This window comes from Mus musculus, chromosome 14 (genome assembly GCF_000001635.26).
Source record: "Mus musculus strain C57BL/6J chromosome 14, GRCm38.p6 C57BL/6J".
Lineage (NCBI taxonomy): Eukaryota > Metazoa > Chordata > Mammalia > Rodentia > Muridae > Mus > Mus musculus.
In genome coordinates, this window is record NC_000080.6 from 99,056,428 (window position 1) to 99,075,858 (window position 19,431).

Below are 19,431 nucleotides of genomic sequence, written 5' to 3' on the forward strand. Positions count from 1 at the left end.
CTGCTTCTAAGCTTAGACTTGTCACCAACCCCCAAACAACTGGGCAAAGAAGGCAAAAGTAACCCCCTGTGAATGATACCCTCGGCTTAGTGTAGGTCTCAGATTTCAGTGGTTGCTTTAAGACTTCTCTCTGTTTGGACTTTACATTTCTTCCCCCTTTACTTTGGTCAGTTGTATTGAATATTGACATTTTACAATCCCTAAGTGAGTATATATGGCACTATGTATATATGGTTATTTGGAAACAATGAAGGTACTCTTCTCCATTTGTGGGGGGATTAAGCCTAATTGTACAACTTGAATTTTCCTAGTTTTTTACTAAAGATGTCATTGTGCCCTCTCCCTGGACTGATCATGATGGAAAACAGCCTTCAGAGCTTCATCCCAGTAAATGTGAGTACTCTGCAGAAACCAGGGGCTAAGTCACTGTGAGGGTTCAGCGTGCATCTCCAAGACCATGCCCGTGGGGAAGCACAGTGATGCCCCCTTCCCAGGCATTGCTTAGGAGGCTGCTTCACATTCGGTCTCTGTGTGATAAGACTATCTCCTTTTCAGGGAAATACCAAAACTTAATGGAAATATGTTTGAGGTTTTTTGTTGTTGTTGTTTGCTATTCTCTTCAGAAAGCTTTTTTTATGACCATTATGAGTACTAGTTCTAAGGATGCCTGTATTGGCTTCATTAAGGGTTAACAGTTGTTTTTGGGGGGTTTTGTTTGTTTGTTTGTTTTTTCGAGACAGGGTTTCTCTGTATAGTCCTGGCTGTCTTGGAACTCACTTTGTAGACCAGGCTGGCCTCGAACTCAGAAATCCGCCTGCCTCTGCCTTCTGAGTGCTGGGATTAAAGTCGTGCACCACCACACCTGGCTTAACAGTTGCTTTTAAATATAGAGTTGAATCATGATTGCCATTTTCAGTGGTTTTTGAAGGTTGGTATATTAAATAAATCCTCAGGTCGCTTGGGTTTTTTTGATGACTTGCCTAGTTCCTACACAGACAGGAAGAGTGGGCACAAGAGGATTTGGGGGCACATAGCACAGCTGTCCATCTGTGAACTGTACGGAGCACGTGCAGGGTAAGCCAGCAATCCCACAGGCAGTGGGTGTCTTATATTTGCTCTCTCGGTCATTTGTTTCTGAACACTGACTGTAGCGTGGGTGTGCTCTTAGTGTGAGGAAGACATTCCTTATGGAACCACTGCGATGGTACACATGGGGATGAGCGAGCACTTTCTCTACAAGGGCAGCACTAAGTGCTTTCAGGCGTTTCTCACAGGAGGAAGTCAGGCAGTCATTGGCCTCTGCTGCTGCTGAGCCCCATCACCAGGTCAGGAAGGTTGGAGCACATATTAAGGCTACTGGGATGGAAAGAGTGATGGGACCTGATTAAAGCCAGCTGTCCCGTATCATAGCATTGTCAGCCATTACAGACTAACAGTGGCGTGGGATATCGAGCGGAGACCTGGATCGTGGCTGCCCAGGTACTGGCCAGGAGAGTGCTTGTCAGTAGTCAGTCTTTCTTGATTCTGATTAAGCTAGAGAATTATCCTCACAGCTTTGAAATTCTGTGTTCATGGTGACATTTTCATAACTACTAGCCTCTCCCCATTCCCATGTTTTAGTATTGGATTTTCTTGCAGATGATTATACCTTCATATAATCTTAGTTTTTAGTAGTAATTTATGTTTTGAGAAAGTTTTTTTCCTGAAGTGAGGCAGTATCAGAAAAACGCAGAAAAGACAGTCTTTATAAAGGGGGCCCAGCTTGTTGTCTCGTACTGTAGCATCAAGAGATACTCTACAGAGCGGTGCTGCATCAGGTAGCGCTATGAGCCAAGCTTTCAGGACAGTCACACTCCTGCACCTGTTGCTGCAAGCAGTTGGATGAAAAGAGTTTGCTCCAAAGTAGCTTTGGAAAGCTGAATTTATGTGTGCGTGTGCATAGGTGAATGTGTGAAGATGTTCTCGTCACCCTCGGGGGACAGAACAGTGTGTCCTCCTGCAAGGAGAGTAGACTTACTCATGTACAGAATAATAGAGGAGGCTTCCCTTTGCAGAATGCCTCCCCTCACCCCTCCTTCTTTCCTTCCTTCTTTTATTTTCTTTCCCTCTTTCCTCCTTCTCTTCCTCTTCTTCTTCCTCTTCCTCTTTTTTCTTTCTTTTTTTTTTTTCCTTGAAATGAGGTCCCCTGTTTAAGTCTTGATCTTTGATCTTCCTGCCTGTACTTGTTGAGTTCTGAGGTTCCTGCTGATAGACCACCATACCTAGGGAGTGCCATGCTGGGGGGGGGGGGGCGGGGGAGGGGGGGACGGACTAAATCCAGAGCCTGTGCATGGTAGGTAAACATGAGCTTTATTTTGGCTCCATTTTGGCGGTTTCAGACCTCATCTGATTGGCCTTTCTGCTCTGGGCCTGTAGCAGCACAGCACAGCACAGCACAGCACAGTGCATCATGGTAGGAGAGCTTGATGGAGCAAACCTGTTCTAATTGTGGCCAGGTATGAAAGAGAGAGAGGAAGGAGAGAGACTGTGGACCCTCTTAAGGCCTTCAAGTGAAGCCCCGCACCTTAAAGCACTAAGCTGAGGGTAAAGCCATTAACACAGAGCCACTGGGAAACATTCTAGATCCAAAAGATAGCATCTGTTGTGTGTCGAGCAAGCATTGTACAGGACAGAGCTGCTCTGTGTTACCTCCATTGGGTTGGTGCAGAACAATGGGAGGAAGCTGTATCATAATGCTTAGCTCCCAGACAGTGCTATCCCAGTTATTTTGGGAGAGTCTGGAAACTTTAGGAGGTGGGTGGGGCCTTAGAGGAAGTGGGTCACTGGGGCAAGTCCTTGGGAGTATCTTGTCCCTCTCCTTCGCCCTGCCCTGTGTTCTGCTGTGGTGAAATGTGCACTAGAGTGAGTCTTCCTTCTCTTGTGAGATTGCTCACTCACCACAGGAGAGCAGCAGTAAAACAGATGGCAGCCGACACTCCAAGGGGTTGGCAGCCTAGCATGAAGGTGTTCGCACTTCATTCTAAAATCAGCTTGTGGGTTTTGGCAGAAGGGAGCATAAAATCCAACATTGTCTTTATTGTGCCCATTCTGACAGTATTTATCCAGCAACGTTGACTCAGGCTTTTGCCCACTCCTTTCCTGTTCTCAGTTACGATTGGTCAACTCTGTAATTCTATATTGGATCTAGTGATTGATAAGTTGTAAAACAGAAGATTTAAAAACCATGAACTTTTTTTTTTTTTTTTCACACAGTGTCTCTGTAGCTCTGGCTGTCCTGGAACTCTCTATGTAGACCAGGCTGTCCTTGAATTTACAGAGATCCTCTTATCTCTGCTTCCCAAATCCTGGGATTAAAGGCGTGTGCCAGCGTGCACTGCAGTGTCATTGTTGACTCTGATGAAATTGAGCATGGTTTTATTCATCACGTGTCAGGGTTTCTTTGTCAAAATAATCTAATATTTTAGTTGAGTTTTTCTAAGCTCATTTTAGGGAAATTAAATGACACAGACTGTTGGAGATATATTGACCGACCGTATGTGCTGATTCAACAGTGTATATACATATCAAAACATTAGTTGTATACCAAAGCCACATATTAAAAACTAAGAATTACATGATACCTTCTTAGTTGTTATGGTAATCTTTTATTTTATTTTTGTTAAATAATCCAACAGAAACACAACAAAATTATAAATTTAGATATTTATCCTTAAATACGAAAGACTGTAGTGTGTAGCATTTAATTCTGGAAAATCTAACCCTGACTTAAATAAGTATAAAATTAGGATTTCTCTATTTAAAATATTTTACAGGCCTAAGTAGCCATGATGACTCTCCTGATGGGAAAAAGCCAAGTCTTCCCTCACAGAAGTGCAACGGTAGGTGTGAGCAGAAGTGCAACGGTAGGTGTGAGCAGAAGTGCAACGGTAGGTGTGAGCAGAAGTGCAACGGTAGGTGTGAGCAGTAGTGCAACGGTAGGTGTGAGCAGAAGTGCAACGGTAGGTGTGAGCAGACTCTGGAGAGGAACGTGCTGCAGGTTAAGCTACAGTTAACGTAAACACAGTCCATTCATTTCCAGTTAAGACACAGTTTTGTCTTGAGAGCTGACTTTTAAAAACTCTCAGGTTAAAACATTATATTCAGCCACGCTTTAGAAAAATAGCAGTCGTGTGTTGCTTCCTTATGTAAAATAGGTGAATTGTGAATTGATTTCTGGCTTGGGAAAGACCTAAAGAAAGCGCAGATGTGTTAATATGAGAGCTCCCTTAGTGTCTGCTGGTGTCTTGGTGACTGGTGCTTGGTTCCGTTCCAAGTACCAGCCTCCCAGCGTCTGTCTGCCTGTCTGCCGTTAGCTCTGATCAGGAAGCTGTGGGAAAAGAAGCAGAGGAGGGTGGCGGGCAGGGCACGGAATGGAGTGCACCAGCGTACTGGTCGTCTTTCCTGCAGCGTGCTGGGGAGAGGGCTGGTTGGCAGGCACATGCGCAGCCGGTGCGATGGGCTGCCACATGCTTTTGTGTGTTTATACTTGCATCTTTGCTTACTTCTAGCTGCCTGCCAGACTCTGCTGTCTCTTCCTGTGGATTTTAATTTGGAAGCCATATTAGGTAAATGCTGTATGACTTGAGTATTTCATAACTTAAATCAGAGGTTTTCATTTTCTTGGCTTTTTGTGAATGGTAGTGTTGTCATTAAACAGTAAACATCTAAATTTTTCTGTTTCTTGAACATTTCCTAAGTTAGTGTTTTTAGCATAGTGAACTTTACTGTGGGCAGCAAAGATTACATTTTAATGGTGCTGGTATAATACAATACTGATAAGTCAGGCATGGTGGCACGCTCTTGGTAATCAGCAGGCTGAGACAGGTGGATTGCCACAAGTTCAAGGCCATCCTGGGTTCCATAGTAAGGCCCTGACTCAAAACAATAACAGCAGCAAATAAATAATGAAAAAAACTCTAAAAATAAAGAATAACACTTTAAACATTATACACACATGTATGAGAAAATTTCAAACATGTTTTAAAAATCAGTGCTACAAGTACACTTTACTTCTTCCAATGACCAGCTTTCTTTTTCTCGCTGGTAAACATAGGAGACTATTTTAGAGAAGAGGACTTTGTGGCCCACACTCCTGGGAACCTCAGTTCTTCATCTCTGAGAAGAAAGCTCTTTTTGGATGGGAATGGAAGCATCTGTGACCCTTTGCCTTCGCCGTCGCCCGGAAGTCCTCCCTGCAGTGCCCGGGGGTCGCTCGAGGTGGTTTAGCCAAAGGATTTGTCTGTTACTGTAGAAGCCCTGTGTAGATACCACGTGCCATAAGGAGTGGATGGCTAGTGTGTCGTAGATACGCTTGGATGGAAATACTCAAATCACATCTAGGGACATCACCCCGGGATTTTCAGTTTCCTGAGAATTTTCTCAGTTTGCATGTGTGATTCCAGCAGATTTCAGTTTTGTACCTAGAGGTAGAGAGGTGTACAGATTGTCTCAAGGAATTGCAGCCTGGGCTAGTTACCTACTGAATTAACAAGATTAGCAGTGTGACAACTGGATTAGCATTGATGGAGTAAATTAGAGATATTTCACAGACAGCTATTTGATATGAAGTGCAATGATTTGTTTAAACCAATTCATTTTATGTTGAAATCTTATTTCAAGAATTTTTAGCAGTCTTATCTCTGTTGCAAGGTGCCTTTTGTTGTTGGTTCTTGTGAACTCCTAGTTTATAAGCATGTCGTGAAGATGACATAGAACATGCAGTATAACCACGACAAAGAGAAATTAGATCTATCACTGATCACTGACTTGATCTTTCCTTTTTAATTTTATTTTTTATCACAGGGACAGTTTTCTTCCAGCCCCATTCAGAACAGTGTGAAAAAATACAGCTTGGGAAGCGTCACCACGAGCCCGTCGGCCATCTCCTCACCTACCTTCTCACCTATCGCACTTCAAGGAGGAAAGACGCCGCTCTCAGGTATTTCTCAGAACAATGTACACAGCTACAATGTGCTGCTAAAAGGCTCTTTTAGCAGTTGGAAATAAACGCTTTGGTATTAACCTGTAGAAACTTTTTTTTTAACAAAAGGAACAAGGTAAATCAAATGTACTAGTGTCTTAGTCAGGGTTTCTTTTTTTTTTTTTTTTTAAGATTTATTTACTTATTTATTATATGTAAGTACACTGTAGCTGTCTTCAGACACTCCAGAAGAGGGAGTCAGATCTTGTGATCGGATGGTTGTGAGCCACCATGTAGTTGCTGGGATTTGAACTCCTGACCTTCGGAAGAGCAGTCGGGTGCTCTTACCCACTGAGCCATCTCACCAGCCCCCTTAGTCAGGGTTTCTATTCCTGCACAAACATCATGACCAAGAAGCAAGTTGGGGAGGAAAGGGTTTATTCGGCTTACACTTCCATGCTGCTGTTCATCACTAAAGGAAGTCAGGACTGGAACTCAAGCAGGTCAGGGAGCAGGAGCTGATGCAGAGGCCATGGAGGGATGTTCTTTACTGGCTTGCCTCTCCTGGCTTACTCAGCCTGCTCTCTTATAGAACCCAAGACTACCAGCCCAGAGATGGCACCACCCACAAGGGGCCTTTCCCCCTTGATCACTAATTGAGAAAATGCCTTAAAGTTGGATCTCATGGAGGCATTTCCTCAACTGAAGCTCCTTTCTCTGTGATAACTACAGCTGTGTCAAGTTGACACAAAACTAGCCAGTACAACTAGCTAATGCTATAAATTCCAGTACTTGAGAGGCAGCGGCTCAAGGCCACCCTGGGGATACTTAGATTCATGGCTAGCTTGAGCTACCTAGTAAGGCTGTTGTGGTTTGAGTAAGAATGTCCCTCATACACTCGTATATTTGAATGCTTAGTCATAGGAAGTGGGATTCTTTGAATGAACCAGGGTTAGGAGTTGCAATCTTGATGGAGGGTAGGCTCAGTCTCTCTCCCTCTTGGCCTGCTGATTGGGATGTAGGCTTACTGCTCCCTCACCATGTGCCATGGTAACAGACTAACCCTCTGAAACTAAGCCAGCCCTAAGAGTCCTGTAATCATGGTGTTTCTTAATAGTAGTAGAACAGTGACTTAAGACAAAGACCCTGTCTCAAACAAAAGGAGGGGGAGTGCCAGAGGAACAGTCTGCTCTAAAAAATGTAAGAAGCAGCAAAAGAAGTGAAAGATCCGTATGATAAGAACTTCAAGTCTCGCCGGGAGTGGTGGCGCATACCTTTAGTCCCAGCACTCCGGAGGCAGAGGCAGGCGGATTTCTGAGTTCGAGGCCAGCCTGGTCTACAAAGTGAGTTCCAGGACAGCCAGGGCTATAAAGAGAAACCCTGTCTCGAAAAAACCAAAAAAAAAAAAAAAAAAAAAAAAAGAATTTCAAGTCTCTGAAGAAAGAAATCAAATTAGATCTCAGAAGGTGGAAAGATCTCCCATGCTCATGGATTGGCAGGATTAATATAGTCAAAATGGCTATCTTGCCGAAAGCAATCTACAGATTCAATGCAATCCCCATCAAAATTCCAACTCAATTCTTCACCGAGTTAGAAAGGGCAATTGGCAAATTCATCTGGAATAACAAAAAACCTAGGATAGCAAAAACTCTTCTCAAGGATAAAAGAACCTCTGGTGGAATCACCATGCCTGACCTAAAGCTGTACTACAGAGCAATTGTGATAAAAACTGCATGGTACTGGTATAGTGACAGACAAGTAGACCAATGGAATAGAATTGAAGACCCAGAAATGAACCCACATACCTATGGTCACTTGATCTTTGACAAGGAAGCTAAAACCATCCAGTGGAAAAAAGACAGCATTTTCAACAAATGGTGCTGGCACAACTGGCAGTTATCATGTAGGAGAATGTGAATTGATCCATTCCTATCTCCTTGTACTAAGGTCAAATCTAAGTGGATCAAGGAACTCCACATAAAACCAGAGACACTGAAACTTATAGAGGAGAAAGTGGGGAAGAGTCTCGAAGATATGGGCACAGGGGAAAACTTCCTGAACAGAACATCATGGCTTATGCTGTAAGATTGGGAATCAAATGGGACCTCATAAAATTGCAAGGCTTTGGAAGGTAAGGCAAAGACACCGTCAATAAGACAAAAAGGCCACCAACAGATTGGGAAAGGATCTTTACCAATCCTAAATCAGATAGGGGACTAATATCCAATATATATAAAGAACTCAAGAAAATGGACTCCAGAAAATCAAATAACCCCATTAAAAAAATGGGGCTCAGAGCTAAACAAAGAATTCTCAACTGAGGAACACCAAATAGCTGAGAAGCACCTGAAAAAATGTTCAAAATCCTTAATCATCAGAGAAATGCAAATCAAAACAACCCTGAGATTCCAACTCACACCAGTCAGAATGGCTAAGATCAAAAATTCAGGTGACAGCAGATGCTGGCGAGGATGTAGAGAAAGAGGGATACTCCTCCATTGTTGGTGGGACTGCAAGCGTGTACAACCACTCTGGAAATAATTCTGGCGGTTCCTCAGAAAATTGGACATAGTATTACTGGAAGATCCAGCAATACCACTCTTGGACACATACCCAGGAGATGTCCCAACTTGTAATAACAACACATGCTCCACTATGTTCATAGCAGCCTTATTTATAATAGCCAGAAGCTGGAAAGAACCCAGATGTTCCTCAACAGAGGAATGGATACAGAAAATGTGGTACATTTACACAATGGAGTACTGCTCAACAATTAAAAACAATGAATTTATGAAATTCTTAGGCAAATGGATGTATCTGGAGAGTATCATCCTGAGTGAGGTAACCCAATCACAAAAGAACTCGCATGATATGCACTCACTGATAAGCAGATATTAACCAAGAAACTACCCAAGGTACAATTTACAAAACACATGAAACTCAAGAAGGAAGACCAAAGTGTGGATACTTCATTCCTCCTTAGAATGGGGAATAAAATACCCATGAAGGGAGTTACAGAGACAAAGTTCGGACCTGAGACGGAAGAAAGGACCATCCAGAGACTGCCCCATTCAGGGATCCATCCCATATACAACCATCAAACCCAGACACATTGCATACGCAAGCAAAATTTAGCTGTCAGGACCCTGATACAGGTATCTCTTGAGAGGCTATGCCAGTGACTGGCAAATACAGAAGTGGATGCTCACAGTCATCTATTGGATGGATCATAGGGCCCCCAATGGAGGAGCTAGAGAAAGCACCCAAGGAGCTAAAGGGGTCTGCAGCCCTATAAGAGGCTAACTAACCAGTACCCCCCCGAGCTGTCTCTAGTTTCATATGTAGCAGAGGATGGCCAAGTTGGCCATCAATGGGAGGAGAGGTCCTTGGTCTTGCAAAGATCATATGCCCCAATACAGGGAAATGCCAGGGCCAGGAAGCTGGAGTGAGTGAGATGGGGAGCAGGGCAGGGGGAGGGTATCAGGGACTTTGGGGATAGCACTTGAAATGTAAATGAAGAAAATATCTAATAAAAAAAGAAAGAAAAAATACACCTGAACACTTAAAAAAGAAAGAAAAGAAAAGTTTGTAAACTCATTAAATAAAGTGTTTTAAGAGATCTTTAAAAAAAAGGGGGTGGGGTTCGTGCCTGAGGAACAGGGAGTCTGCTCTAAAAATGTAAGAAGCAACATCCATGAAGTCTCAGTATCATGGTTGCCTAAACATGTGCTAAACAAGGACAACACCGATAGGCATGCTAACATGGTGAGCCCTAAAACCATAGGTATATGAATAACACGCAGACCGAACAGGATGTACTTAGATATTTAGGAACACACATGAATATAACACAAAGACAAGCTGTGAATTTGAAGCAGTGGAGCGGGCTGTATAGTGGAGGAGTGTTTGTAAAAAGGACTGGGACGGGGGAATTATGTTATTATAATATCAAAAATATACAGAGTATTATAGAAGATAGTATAGAATGTCCGGTTCCTCAAACATATAGAACTACTCTTCATAAACAGTCTACCATTATCAAGTAAAAATGCCATATTACAAAAAAGACTGGTGATATATTTCAGTACAGACTACTTGTCTATGCTGTGCAGTGTGTACGTTCAGTCCCTAGCACTACAAATAAGTGGAGGGTATCTTAGCCTCAGAGTCTAGGATTCTCAGGAAACTTTTCTAATCCAGTTAGTTTGGTAATCAGTATTTCCTTCAGTCCACCAGAGAGATGGCAGTTTTAGAGATAAGGTGTCTTTTATATGCCTTCTTACAGAAACAGATTTTTACAATCAAATATTCAAATCCTGGGAAATATACTCAGGTAAGGTTTCTTGGCTTTTTTGCTGGTGCTGGTGCTGGTGATAGTATTTTGAGGTTTTGTTTGTTTGTTTGTTTGTTTTTCCAGAGTTGAGGATTAAACCCAGGTCTTTGTGCTTACAACCAGCGAGCTAAATCCCCAATGCCATTAAAGGTTTTTAAAAAAATATATGCAGAAATGTATGTGATCTTTGAAAAAAAAATTTACCAATTTCCAAAAGTTATTATTATTTTTTTTCGAGATAGGATTTCTCTGTGTAGCCCTGGCTGTCCTGGGACCAATCAACTCTGTAGATCAGGCTGGCCTCAAACTCAGAAACAGATCTGCCTCTGCTTCCCAAGTGCTGGGATTAAAGGTGTGCACCACCACTGCCTGGCTTAATATTTTTTATTAGGAAACTGATTCATAGTAAACATTGAGAAAATTAAAAACTTGATTTTGTGTATATGGGTGTAAACATAGATATATTGATAAACAGTTGTACATTAATTATGCATGGTTCATTTTTCACACAGAACTTATTATAGTTATTTTCACAAGTCACTCAAATAAATTGTTACCTCGAAACCATGCTCTTGAACAATCCAGACATGTATCACTCGGTTTGTCTGACTTTTGTTTTTGCCTTACTGAAACCGTCCGGGTTCGTTTCCCAGAAGTAAGGTTTCATCAGAAGGGTCAAGTCTTCTGAAGGCTTTGTTGTCCCTCGCTGTCCTCGAGACTGACCTCAGGTGTCAGACACGCTAGGCAAGTGCTCTGCCAGAGCTGTACGGATCCTCTGCCCGGGTTTTTAAGGCTTTGGATGGATTTTACTACGTTTATCATAAAGGTTGTTTCAACTGAATTTTTCATTGTAGACAGTATTAAAGCATTTTTATCATTTTGTGTATTGTTAGGCTTTTTATTATTGTAAATATTACTTTCCAGTTTTTGTTGGCCTTTGGGTATTACTATAAGTATTTTATATAATAACACATTTGCCTAGTACCGTCATTAAGTTGTCCGGAAGCCAACTTGTTAGGGATCTTCTCTGGGTGTGAACAACTTTGGCATGATGCAGTATAATCATGAAGAAATAATTAATAAGAAAACATTTTAGTTAAAATTGGCAAAGAGAAATAGAAACCATTTTTGAGGTTGAATTTATTGAGGTATTCACTGGCCTTTTCCGTTATTATTAACACTAAAATTTCACTCCAGTAAACACAACTGTAACAGGAATCCATCTTTTTTTTCTGCCATTTTCTGTTTTCCGTGGTTTTGTGATCTGATTTTCCCTCTGCCCCTCCAGAACCCAGGAAGCTTACGTTTCATTCTCCCGAAGCTTCGTGTGCAACAGCTTCTACGGGGATCGTTAACCCGAGCATCAGGAGTCCGTACATAGATGGCTGCTCGCCAATCAAAAACTGGTCTCCTCGGAGACTGAGAGGTGGCCCTCAGTGTTTGTCCTCCCTGGTCCGCATACCTTTTACCCTTGAGGCTCACAGTGAAGATGAAGAGGCGGACGTTTCCTGCACAGGCGCGGCTCCACTCAGCACAAATGCTTGTGGTGAGCCTCGAGTTGTCACTGCCATGTCTGTTACACAGAGTCACTCTGGTATTGCTGAGAAAGAGCGAGCAGTGCTGGACGATGCGGAAAGTGAGAGGGAAAATGACACCGTGGATATGGTCGATCCTACAGACACAGTAGCTGAAAGCACGTGGATAAAAGAGCCAGTGGATGATGGGAATTCACCCATGACGGATTCCGCGAGTGGAATTGCCTTCAGTATTGAAAACTCTCATATGTGCATGTCGCCTCTTGCAGAAAGCAGTGTCCTGCCTTATGAAAGCAGTGCTATCCAGGTAAGGCTTTTTCTCTTTCAGAGTCTGTGACTCTGGGTGGGTGTTCCACTGTGAGACTGAAAGAAGGCTAAATGTGATCTCAGTAGTGTTTTAAAGTTACCAGGACTTCTGAGCATGCTGGTGCACACTTTTAAGGCTAGTACTTGGGAGTCAGAGGAAGGCAGATCGTTGTGAACTCAAAGCCAGCAAGTTCCAGGCAACTGTGCAAACCTGTCTTTTTTTTTCTTAAGTCTTCTAAAACAAAATTACTAACTGAAACCCGGATTCAATATTCATATTTCATATTCCTACTAACCACCGTCTACTTGTAGTTGTAAATGATGAGCAGTAATGCAGCAGGCTGTGTGTGCAGATCGTTGTTGAGGCAGCCTCTCGGGAGTCGCTCGGGTCCTGGGGATCGCAGCATAGTGCTGTACCCTGAAACGAATAGTTTTGTTTTTCCCTCATGTAGTTTACAGCACATTTATGTACTTGAAAACAGCTAACATTTTTTTTTCATGGAATCCTACATTTCCAGTTTTCTAAGAACGCTGTGCATCAGAGGCCGATACCTTAATATCACCACCTGTGGGAATCTCCTATCCTATTTGTAGTCATCACATTGCCATCTAATTTCTGCATGGCGACTGCTCTTTCTTTCCACAGTTGTCATACAGTTCCTCCTTAGATGCCTTGAAATGTAAGTCTCAGTCTCATCGGTTGGGCTGTATCATGCGCTCTTTGCAGAGATTCTTTTTTAGAACCACGGAGTTCTTTCAGGCAGACACAACTGCTTCCCCTAACCCTTTGCCTTATTAGTTCACTGCCTCTGTCCATGCTATCTGGCTGGCATCCTATGCTACCGCTGTCCCTGTCCTGTGAATTCCCTTAGCCCCGCCTGTTTTCCGGGCTCTCATTTCACGGTAACCTTTCCTGGTGACTTCCCAAGGGAGAGTGGTTTAAAGAGGTGGGTGCCTGACACTGTGGGGACTGTTCTGAGCTTAGGTGACTATTACCCTTTCGAACTGAAAGAAGCGTCCTTTCATTGACCATCATCTTTTCAGTTATTGGTGGAAAGCAAGCTGAAACTTTAACGAAAGCTGTAACCTCCTGCAAACGATTGCTTCTCCTCCTTGCTTAGTGGGATCCTTTCCTGGTACTCGGTGATTCTGAGCTTTCAGATGGCTGTGAACTGTTATGTGGGTTCTCTGGAAGACAACTGCTGAGCCATCTCTAGGATTATTGGTTGCTTGTTTTTGTCATTTCATCCTTCACCTCAAAAGGCTGCTGTTGCCCCCCCCCCCACACACACACACACACCCCGCAGTACTTGCAGGGAGTGGCAAGATGGTTTGTGTTGTCTGGTTGGCACACCAATGGCTCTGATGTTTTAGTGGCCTGGAGACAATAAGATCAACTACTATCTGCATGGGGCTGTTAATCTTACTATAAAGTAGACAGGTTCCCTGTGCGCCTCGTTCTCTCATGTACTACTGGGTCACTTCTGCATTCATAGTATTATGTGTTAGAACTGAATTATGAGCCAGTTATATGGCAGCGATAAATATTAAAAGGAAGAGTAATTGGCAGACTCTTTGTAAGCAATCAGATATTTATACTTGATCAAATATCTATTGAACGCCCCAGGGCTAGGGATTCCCTTTGGGATATTCTGTTATATTTTCCTCTTTACAAGGGTTTTTCAATAATGAAGTGTGACTCCCGCTAGCCAACAAATGGGTGGTATACAGACATGAAAAGAGGGAATATTTTTCTTGTGATCATGAGTAATATGGGCTTTATGGGCTGCCAAAGGGTACAGACTTCTGTGTGCTCCTAATTTCTAAGCAAAGGTAAAGGACTAGGTCAGTGCAGTGTGTGTGTGTGTGAGAGAGAGAGAGTGAGAGAGAGAGAGTCTGTGAGTGTGTGTGCTAGGTCAGTGCAGTGCGTGTGTGTGTGTGTGTGTGTGTGTGTGTGTGTGTGTGTGCTAGGTCAGTGCAGTGCGTGTGTGTGTGTGTGTGTGTGTGTGTGTGTGTGTGTGTGTGCTAGGTCAGTGCAGTGCGTGTGTGTGTGTGTGTGTGTGTGTGTGTGCTAGGTCAGTGCAGTGTGTGTGTGTGTGTGTGTGTGTGCTAGGTCAGTGCAGTGTGTGTGTGTGTGTGTGTGTGTGCTAGGTCAGTGCAGTGCGTGTGTGTGTGTGTGTGTGTGTGTGTGCACGCTAGGTCAGTGCAGTGTGTGTGTGTGTGCACGCTAGGTCAGTGCAGTGTGTGTGTGTGTGTGTGTGTGTGTGTGTGTGTGTGTGTGCTAGGTTAGTGCAGTGCGTGTGTGTGTGTGTGTGTGTGTGTGTGTGTGCTAGGTCAGTGCAGTGCGTGTGTGTGTGTATGTGTGTGTGCTAGGTCAGTGCAGTGCGTGTGTGTGTGTGCGCTACGTCAGTGCAGTGTGTGTGTGTGTTGGGGGTTGCTTTTGTTTGGTGTTTAGCCTTATGCAGTTAAAGTGAAATAAACTGAGTTGTGAGCCTCTGACCTTCCTCATCTCATTACTGTGTGACACTAAGCTAACCTTTCTGAACCTTAGGCTTTCTCACTTACAAACTAACAGAGATGTTGAAAGGACAGACAAAAATGGCATTGCAGTGCCATTTTCATTCAGTAAATGTTTTTTACAGTACAGTAGATCCCTCAAATAGCTTTGTCTGTGGTTTTAAATACCTGTGGTCCAAAATTATTTAAACACTTTGCTTCAAAATGCTTGCTGTTTTATGATCATAGGTTGGACGGTCCCTCACCAGGATGCCCAGGCTGTGAAAGCGTCCTCTGACTAATGCTCTCCATGTCTGTGCTGCTCACTCACTGTTCACACAGCAGTTATCGGACTGACCACTAGCTCACACGTTACTAACTCAGTGTTCAGTAAAGAGCACTACAATCCTGATTCTGGCCATTCACATATGTCAAAGAGGGGCCAGAGAATTCTTCCTTGAAGTGGAAAAGCAGTCCTAAATTATTTTGAGAACATGCCCTGTAACTTTTTTTTTTTTTTTTAAGATTTATTTATTTATTATATGTAAGTACACTGTAGCTGTCTTCAGACGCACCAGAAGAGGGCATCAGATCTCATTACGGGTGGTTGTGAGCCACCATGTGGTTGCTGGGATTTGAACTTCGGACCTTTGGAAGAGCAGTCGGGTGCTCTTACCCACTGAGCCATCTCACCAGCCCATGCCCTGTAACTTTTATAAGCATTCTTTTAATGTGGACACAGTGGCACATGCCTTCAATCCCAGCACTCTGGAGTCTAAGGCAAAATTTACAGCCAAACAGGATTAGTGTTAAACAAATATGCTATAGCTGGTCTGCTCTTAATCTTGAACTTTTACTGTGTCTAATTTGTAAGCTAAATCTTATCACAGTATGTGTAGGTAAGAAAAACATAATAGACATAGTTTTTGTTTGGTAATATCTGTAGTTTCAGGCAGCCTGGAGTGTCTTTGAAGGGACCCTCCATGGTAAGTGGGAAAAATGTACTAACTTAAAAGCGTACAAATCTCTTCTCCTTTGGGGCAAGGCCGTATGTTTTAAAATATAACAATTTTTTATAATGTACCACTATGAAGAATTCGATGAGTATTATTCAGGCTTCCTTTATTTTTATATGACTTTTGAATACTCCAAACAGTATTTAGAAACGGTACAAGCAAGCCATTAGAGACAAGCTGGGGTGGTAGACCAGCTGGATGGGGAAACTGATGGCAGCGTTTATTGTCGCGTTGGACAAACTCCTGAAGAGCACAAAGGAAGAGCACTTGGTAACTTGTCTGCTGACGCTGGAGAGTTCACAGTTCCTTGCGGGAAATGTTTCGTAAAGTATTAAAGTGAACAGCCTTTATGATTACAATATTAAAGTTATTCACAATGATCACTATTAATTATATTGTTCAGATATAGCGAATTATACTATATGCTCACTTAGCCTTTACGTTTCTTAAACGATTTCATGTAAACCAGAAAAATGAATGTGAGTTTGCAATCGTATGATTAGGTGTTTTGTTTTTCATTTCCTTCCAGATGAATAGTGACTATAACACACAGACTTGTGTAAGTAATATCACTGATATTGTTGGGACAGAAAGATATTGCAAAGAAAATGTCACACATACAAATGTTCCAGTGCCCTTTGAAGTGGAAATGAAATCTCAAGTTAATAACGTAACGGTATGGAAAACACAGCTTGATAAAAATTTATGTAATGTTTACCAAATGAGACCTGGAGGGGGAGAACTAACTAAACCCTAAACGACGTGTCAGGTTATATCCATGGGAAACAGGAAAGGCAGAAACTTTGCTCTCCTGGAAACATTTCAAATAGCTCAAACCTAAACAAAAAATAATTACTGTTAGAGGGGAAACTAATCCAACTGATTATGTAGGTAAAAGCATTTATAAAGATGTTGTTTTTGCGGTTGTACAAAATAATGGTCTTCTAGTATCCGTGTTAGATGCTTATCATGTAGTTTGATAATATTTATCCTCTTCTGTTCTCCTTACCTAATGGATCCCTTATAACTCAGTAGCCCATTGCAGGTTTTCATCATTCTAAGGAAAAGAAACATATATAGATCTGTCAAATATCTGCACTAATACAGCTTACTTCTGATGTAGACATTTCATGTCCTTTGCTCATTCACATTTGAAACCCATCCCTGTAGGACAGGACAGGACAGGACAGTCTCTGCTAAGTCGTTTATATACAGCATAGACATCAACGCTGCAACACAATCTCTCCCACAACGTTCAGTAAGAAATCCACCTTCCTTTTCCTTTTTTTTTTTTTTCTGTTACATGTAGCAAAGTTGATTATGATCATCTATCTCACTTCAGTTATCCCTGTAAACCTAAGGGAGGGATTCTTTTGAAACAGTATATTAAAATACAATCTTTTGTGCTCAGTAAAACACTTGACTAAAAAAGGAAAACAAACAAGCAAACAAACAAAACCACCCCCAAACAAAAGCTTTGTTTACTCTCCCTTTCAAACCAGGAAATGTGCATGCAGATTTAAACAGGTTTTGAATGGCCTAGACTGAAGAGAGGGTGTTTTCTCTTTCACAGCCCGGCCACACAGCGCAGCGGTGCTGGATGAAATCTCCGCGTCCATCTCAGTGCAGCCGCCCGTAGTCTCAAGACCAAAGACGGGTGCTCAGCGAGTTAGTGTGATGCTGATGGGTGCCTGCTTCACGTACTGTGCCTACTTCCCTCAGTAATGTGAAAGGCTGCAAAGGAAATTGGTGCTAGGACCAGAAACTCCAAGTTGTTAAATTATGTTTTTTTTAAATCAATAAATATTTCTATATTTGCTTCAAGTGGCTTGTTTAACAAGTAAATTATGGCAGACCTCATGGCTTTCTCCTGTCCTACAGGGTCAATGAACTGCTTGTTAAGACTTTGAATGGTAGTCTTGAATTTATCAGTTCTAGGAACATGAGAAAAATGTGGAAACGGAATGCACTATGTATTTTTACATGAAACTGTGTGAAAGAAGTCTTGAAATATAAAACTTACAGAGGTAAAAGGAAGTAAAATGGACTCCCTAAAATTTCATTTCTGTGGGGAAATTACTTGGTTCGTGGTATAAGCGCGCTAGTTAATACTCTGAACACTATAAATGTAGAAAGGTGCTACTGGGCACCATCCAAATGCTGCCATCTGTAGGGGCGAACATGGGCTGCCACGATAGCATGTACCTCCATTCCTAGGCTTGGTGGGGAGATGAACAGAACACAGCAGAGTCAGAATCACTGGGAGACCGGGGAATTTCTGTTGAGAACTATGAAGAAACAATTGGGAAAATAGCTAAATAAAATACATTTAAAAACCTGTCTGTATTAGAAAAGAGGTGGATATAATAATGTGTTTGAGAACAAAGACTGTATTTTTGTACTTTCTTAAAAACTACATAACTCAAAATGATTCATTAGTCCTAGAAAATAAAGATTTACTACCGTTATGTCGTTTTCCTTGTTCTGTATGGTACTCCATCCTTGGTATGTTTATTGCTAACTTACACACACTGTGACCGTACCTGGTCCACCAATACTAACCATGTTATGAAATATACAACACTGGAAGTTGACTAGCCAGTTTGTTTATCTGGAAATAGCTATTATCTATGATTTCTGAGTCTTAAGAGGAGTAGCCTCCCTGGCTACCTATCAGTTTTCTAAAATAGTAACTATAACCTAGGCTCAAATGACTTGTCTCCATACTTGATCTAGGCTTTATATGTTAAACAGGAATAGCAGTCCTAAAAGGGCTCTTTGAGTCAGATATTCTCATATTGTAGCCTTAGCTTTCATTCAACTTTTAGTCTTGTTTCAATCCCTAGAATGTGAAGGTCAAGGGTGTTTTCTTATCTGACTGCTCTTTTAGTTTTAGAGCAGTCTAGTCATCCTCAATTCTAAGAGGAACCAGTTCTAGGACCACCCATAGATTAAAATAACAACAACACTGATACTAATGTCCCTAAGTGGCAGTCTTTGCATGTAAGATATTCAAGCTTTCCATATACATCAAATTCCTTCTAATTTCTACAATATAAATACAATGAAAATAGTAGTTATTTGGGTGAATACTGACTAATAAGAGTTGTAACACATTCAGCATAGATGCTGGTTTTTTTCTTTTTTTCTAAAGATTTATTATATGTAAGTACACTGTAGCTGTCTTCAGACACACCAGAAGAGGGCATCAGATCTCATTACAAATGGTTGTGTGCTACCATGTGGTTGCTGGAATTTGAACTCAGGTCCTTCGTTCAGAAGAGCAGCCAGTGTCCTTAACCGCTGAGCCATCTCTCCAGCCCTTGTTATCTTCATCCTTTCAGATCTGGAGATGCACAGCCTGAACACTGAGAGGCTGACCATGAAATCTGTTTAGTTTCATAACTAGCACTAGAGAAAACATTTTACAGCCTCAAGGAAGAGGCTTGGGGTATATAGGTTTTTTATCATAATCTGCTTAACTGAGATTAAAGCCTGGATTATTTTTGTTGCCCTAATATACACAAACACACAGCAAGATAAAAGACATAACTTACTGGCTTTCTATTACCAAGATGGCCTCTACTGCAGGTGTACTACTACAAATGTATTTTAACATTTTAAATTTTATCTTGCCTGTATTTATTCATGGCTGTGTACTACTTGAATGCTGAAGGCCCGACATGGTATTGAAACTCCTGGAAGCAGAATACAGTTGCCTAACAGCCATCATGTCAGTGCCAAGAATCAACCTGAGATCCTCTGGAAGAGTAGCCAGTGCTTGCC

General features: G+C 42.0%; 1 protein-coding gene across 3 annotated transcripts in view; it reads left to right on the plus strand.

Annotated features, from left to right (window-relative positions):
* The window catches only part of Bora (bora, aurora kinase A activator), a 28,164-nt gene extending 10,051 nt beyond the window's left edge, over nt 1-18,113 (plus strand). Inside the window, exons 5-13 of one of the 3 annotated variants that reach the window (NR_153765.1) lie at nt 312-393; nt 3,813-3,878; nt 4,548-4,604; nt 5,093-5,256; nt 5,842-5,977; nt 7,907-9,114; nt 11,581-12,134; nt 16,175-16,321; nt 17,219-18,113. Coding sequence is in view for 2 of the 3 variants with exons in the window: in NM_175265.5 (NP_780474.1) it covers nt 312-393; nt 3,813-3,878; nt 4,548-4,604; nt 5,093-5,256; nt 5,842-5,977; nt 11,581-12,134; nt 16,175-16,321; nt 17,219-17,284 (1,272 nt within the window). In the remaining variant the exon portion in view is untranslated. Of the gene's footprint in view, nt 1-311; nt 394-3,812; nt 4,605-5,092; nt 5,257-5,841; nt 5,978-7,906; nt 9,115-11,580; nt 12,135-16,174; nt 16,322-17,218 lie in introns of all 3 variants that reach the window. The other 2 variants (NM_175265.5, XM_006519688.4) reach the window with 2 other exon arrangements.
* Nucleotides 18,114-19,431: the final 1,318 nt, after the last annotated feature.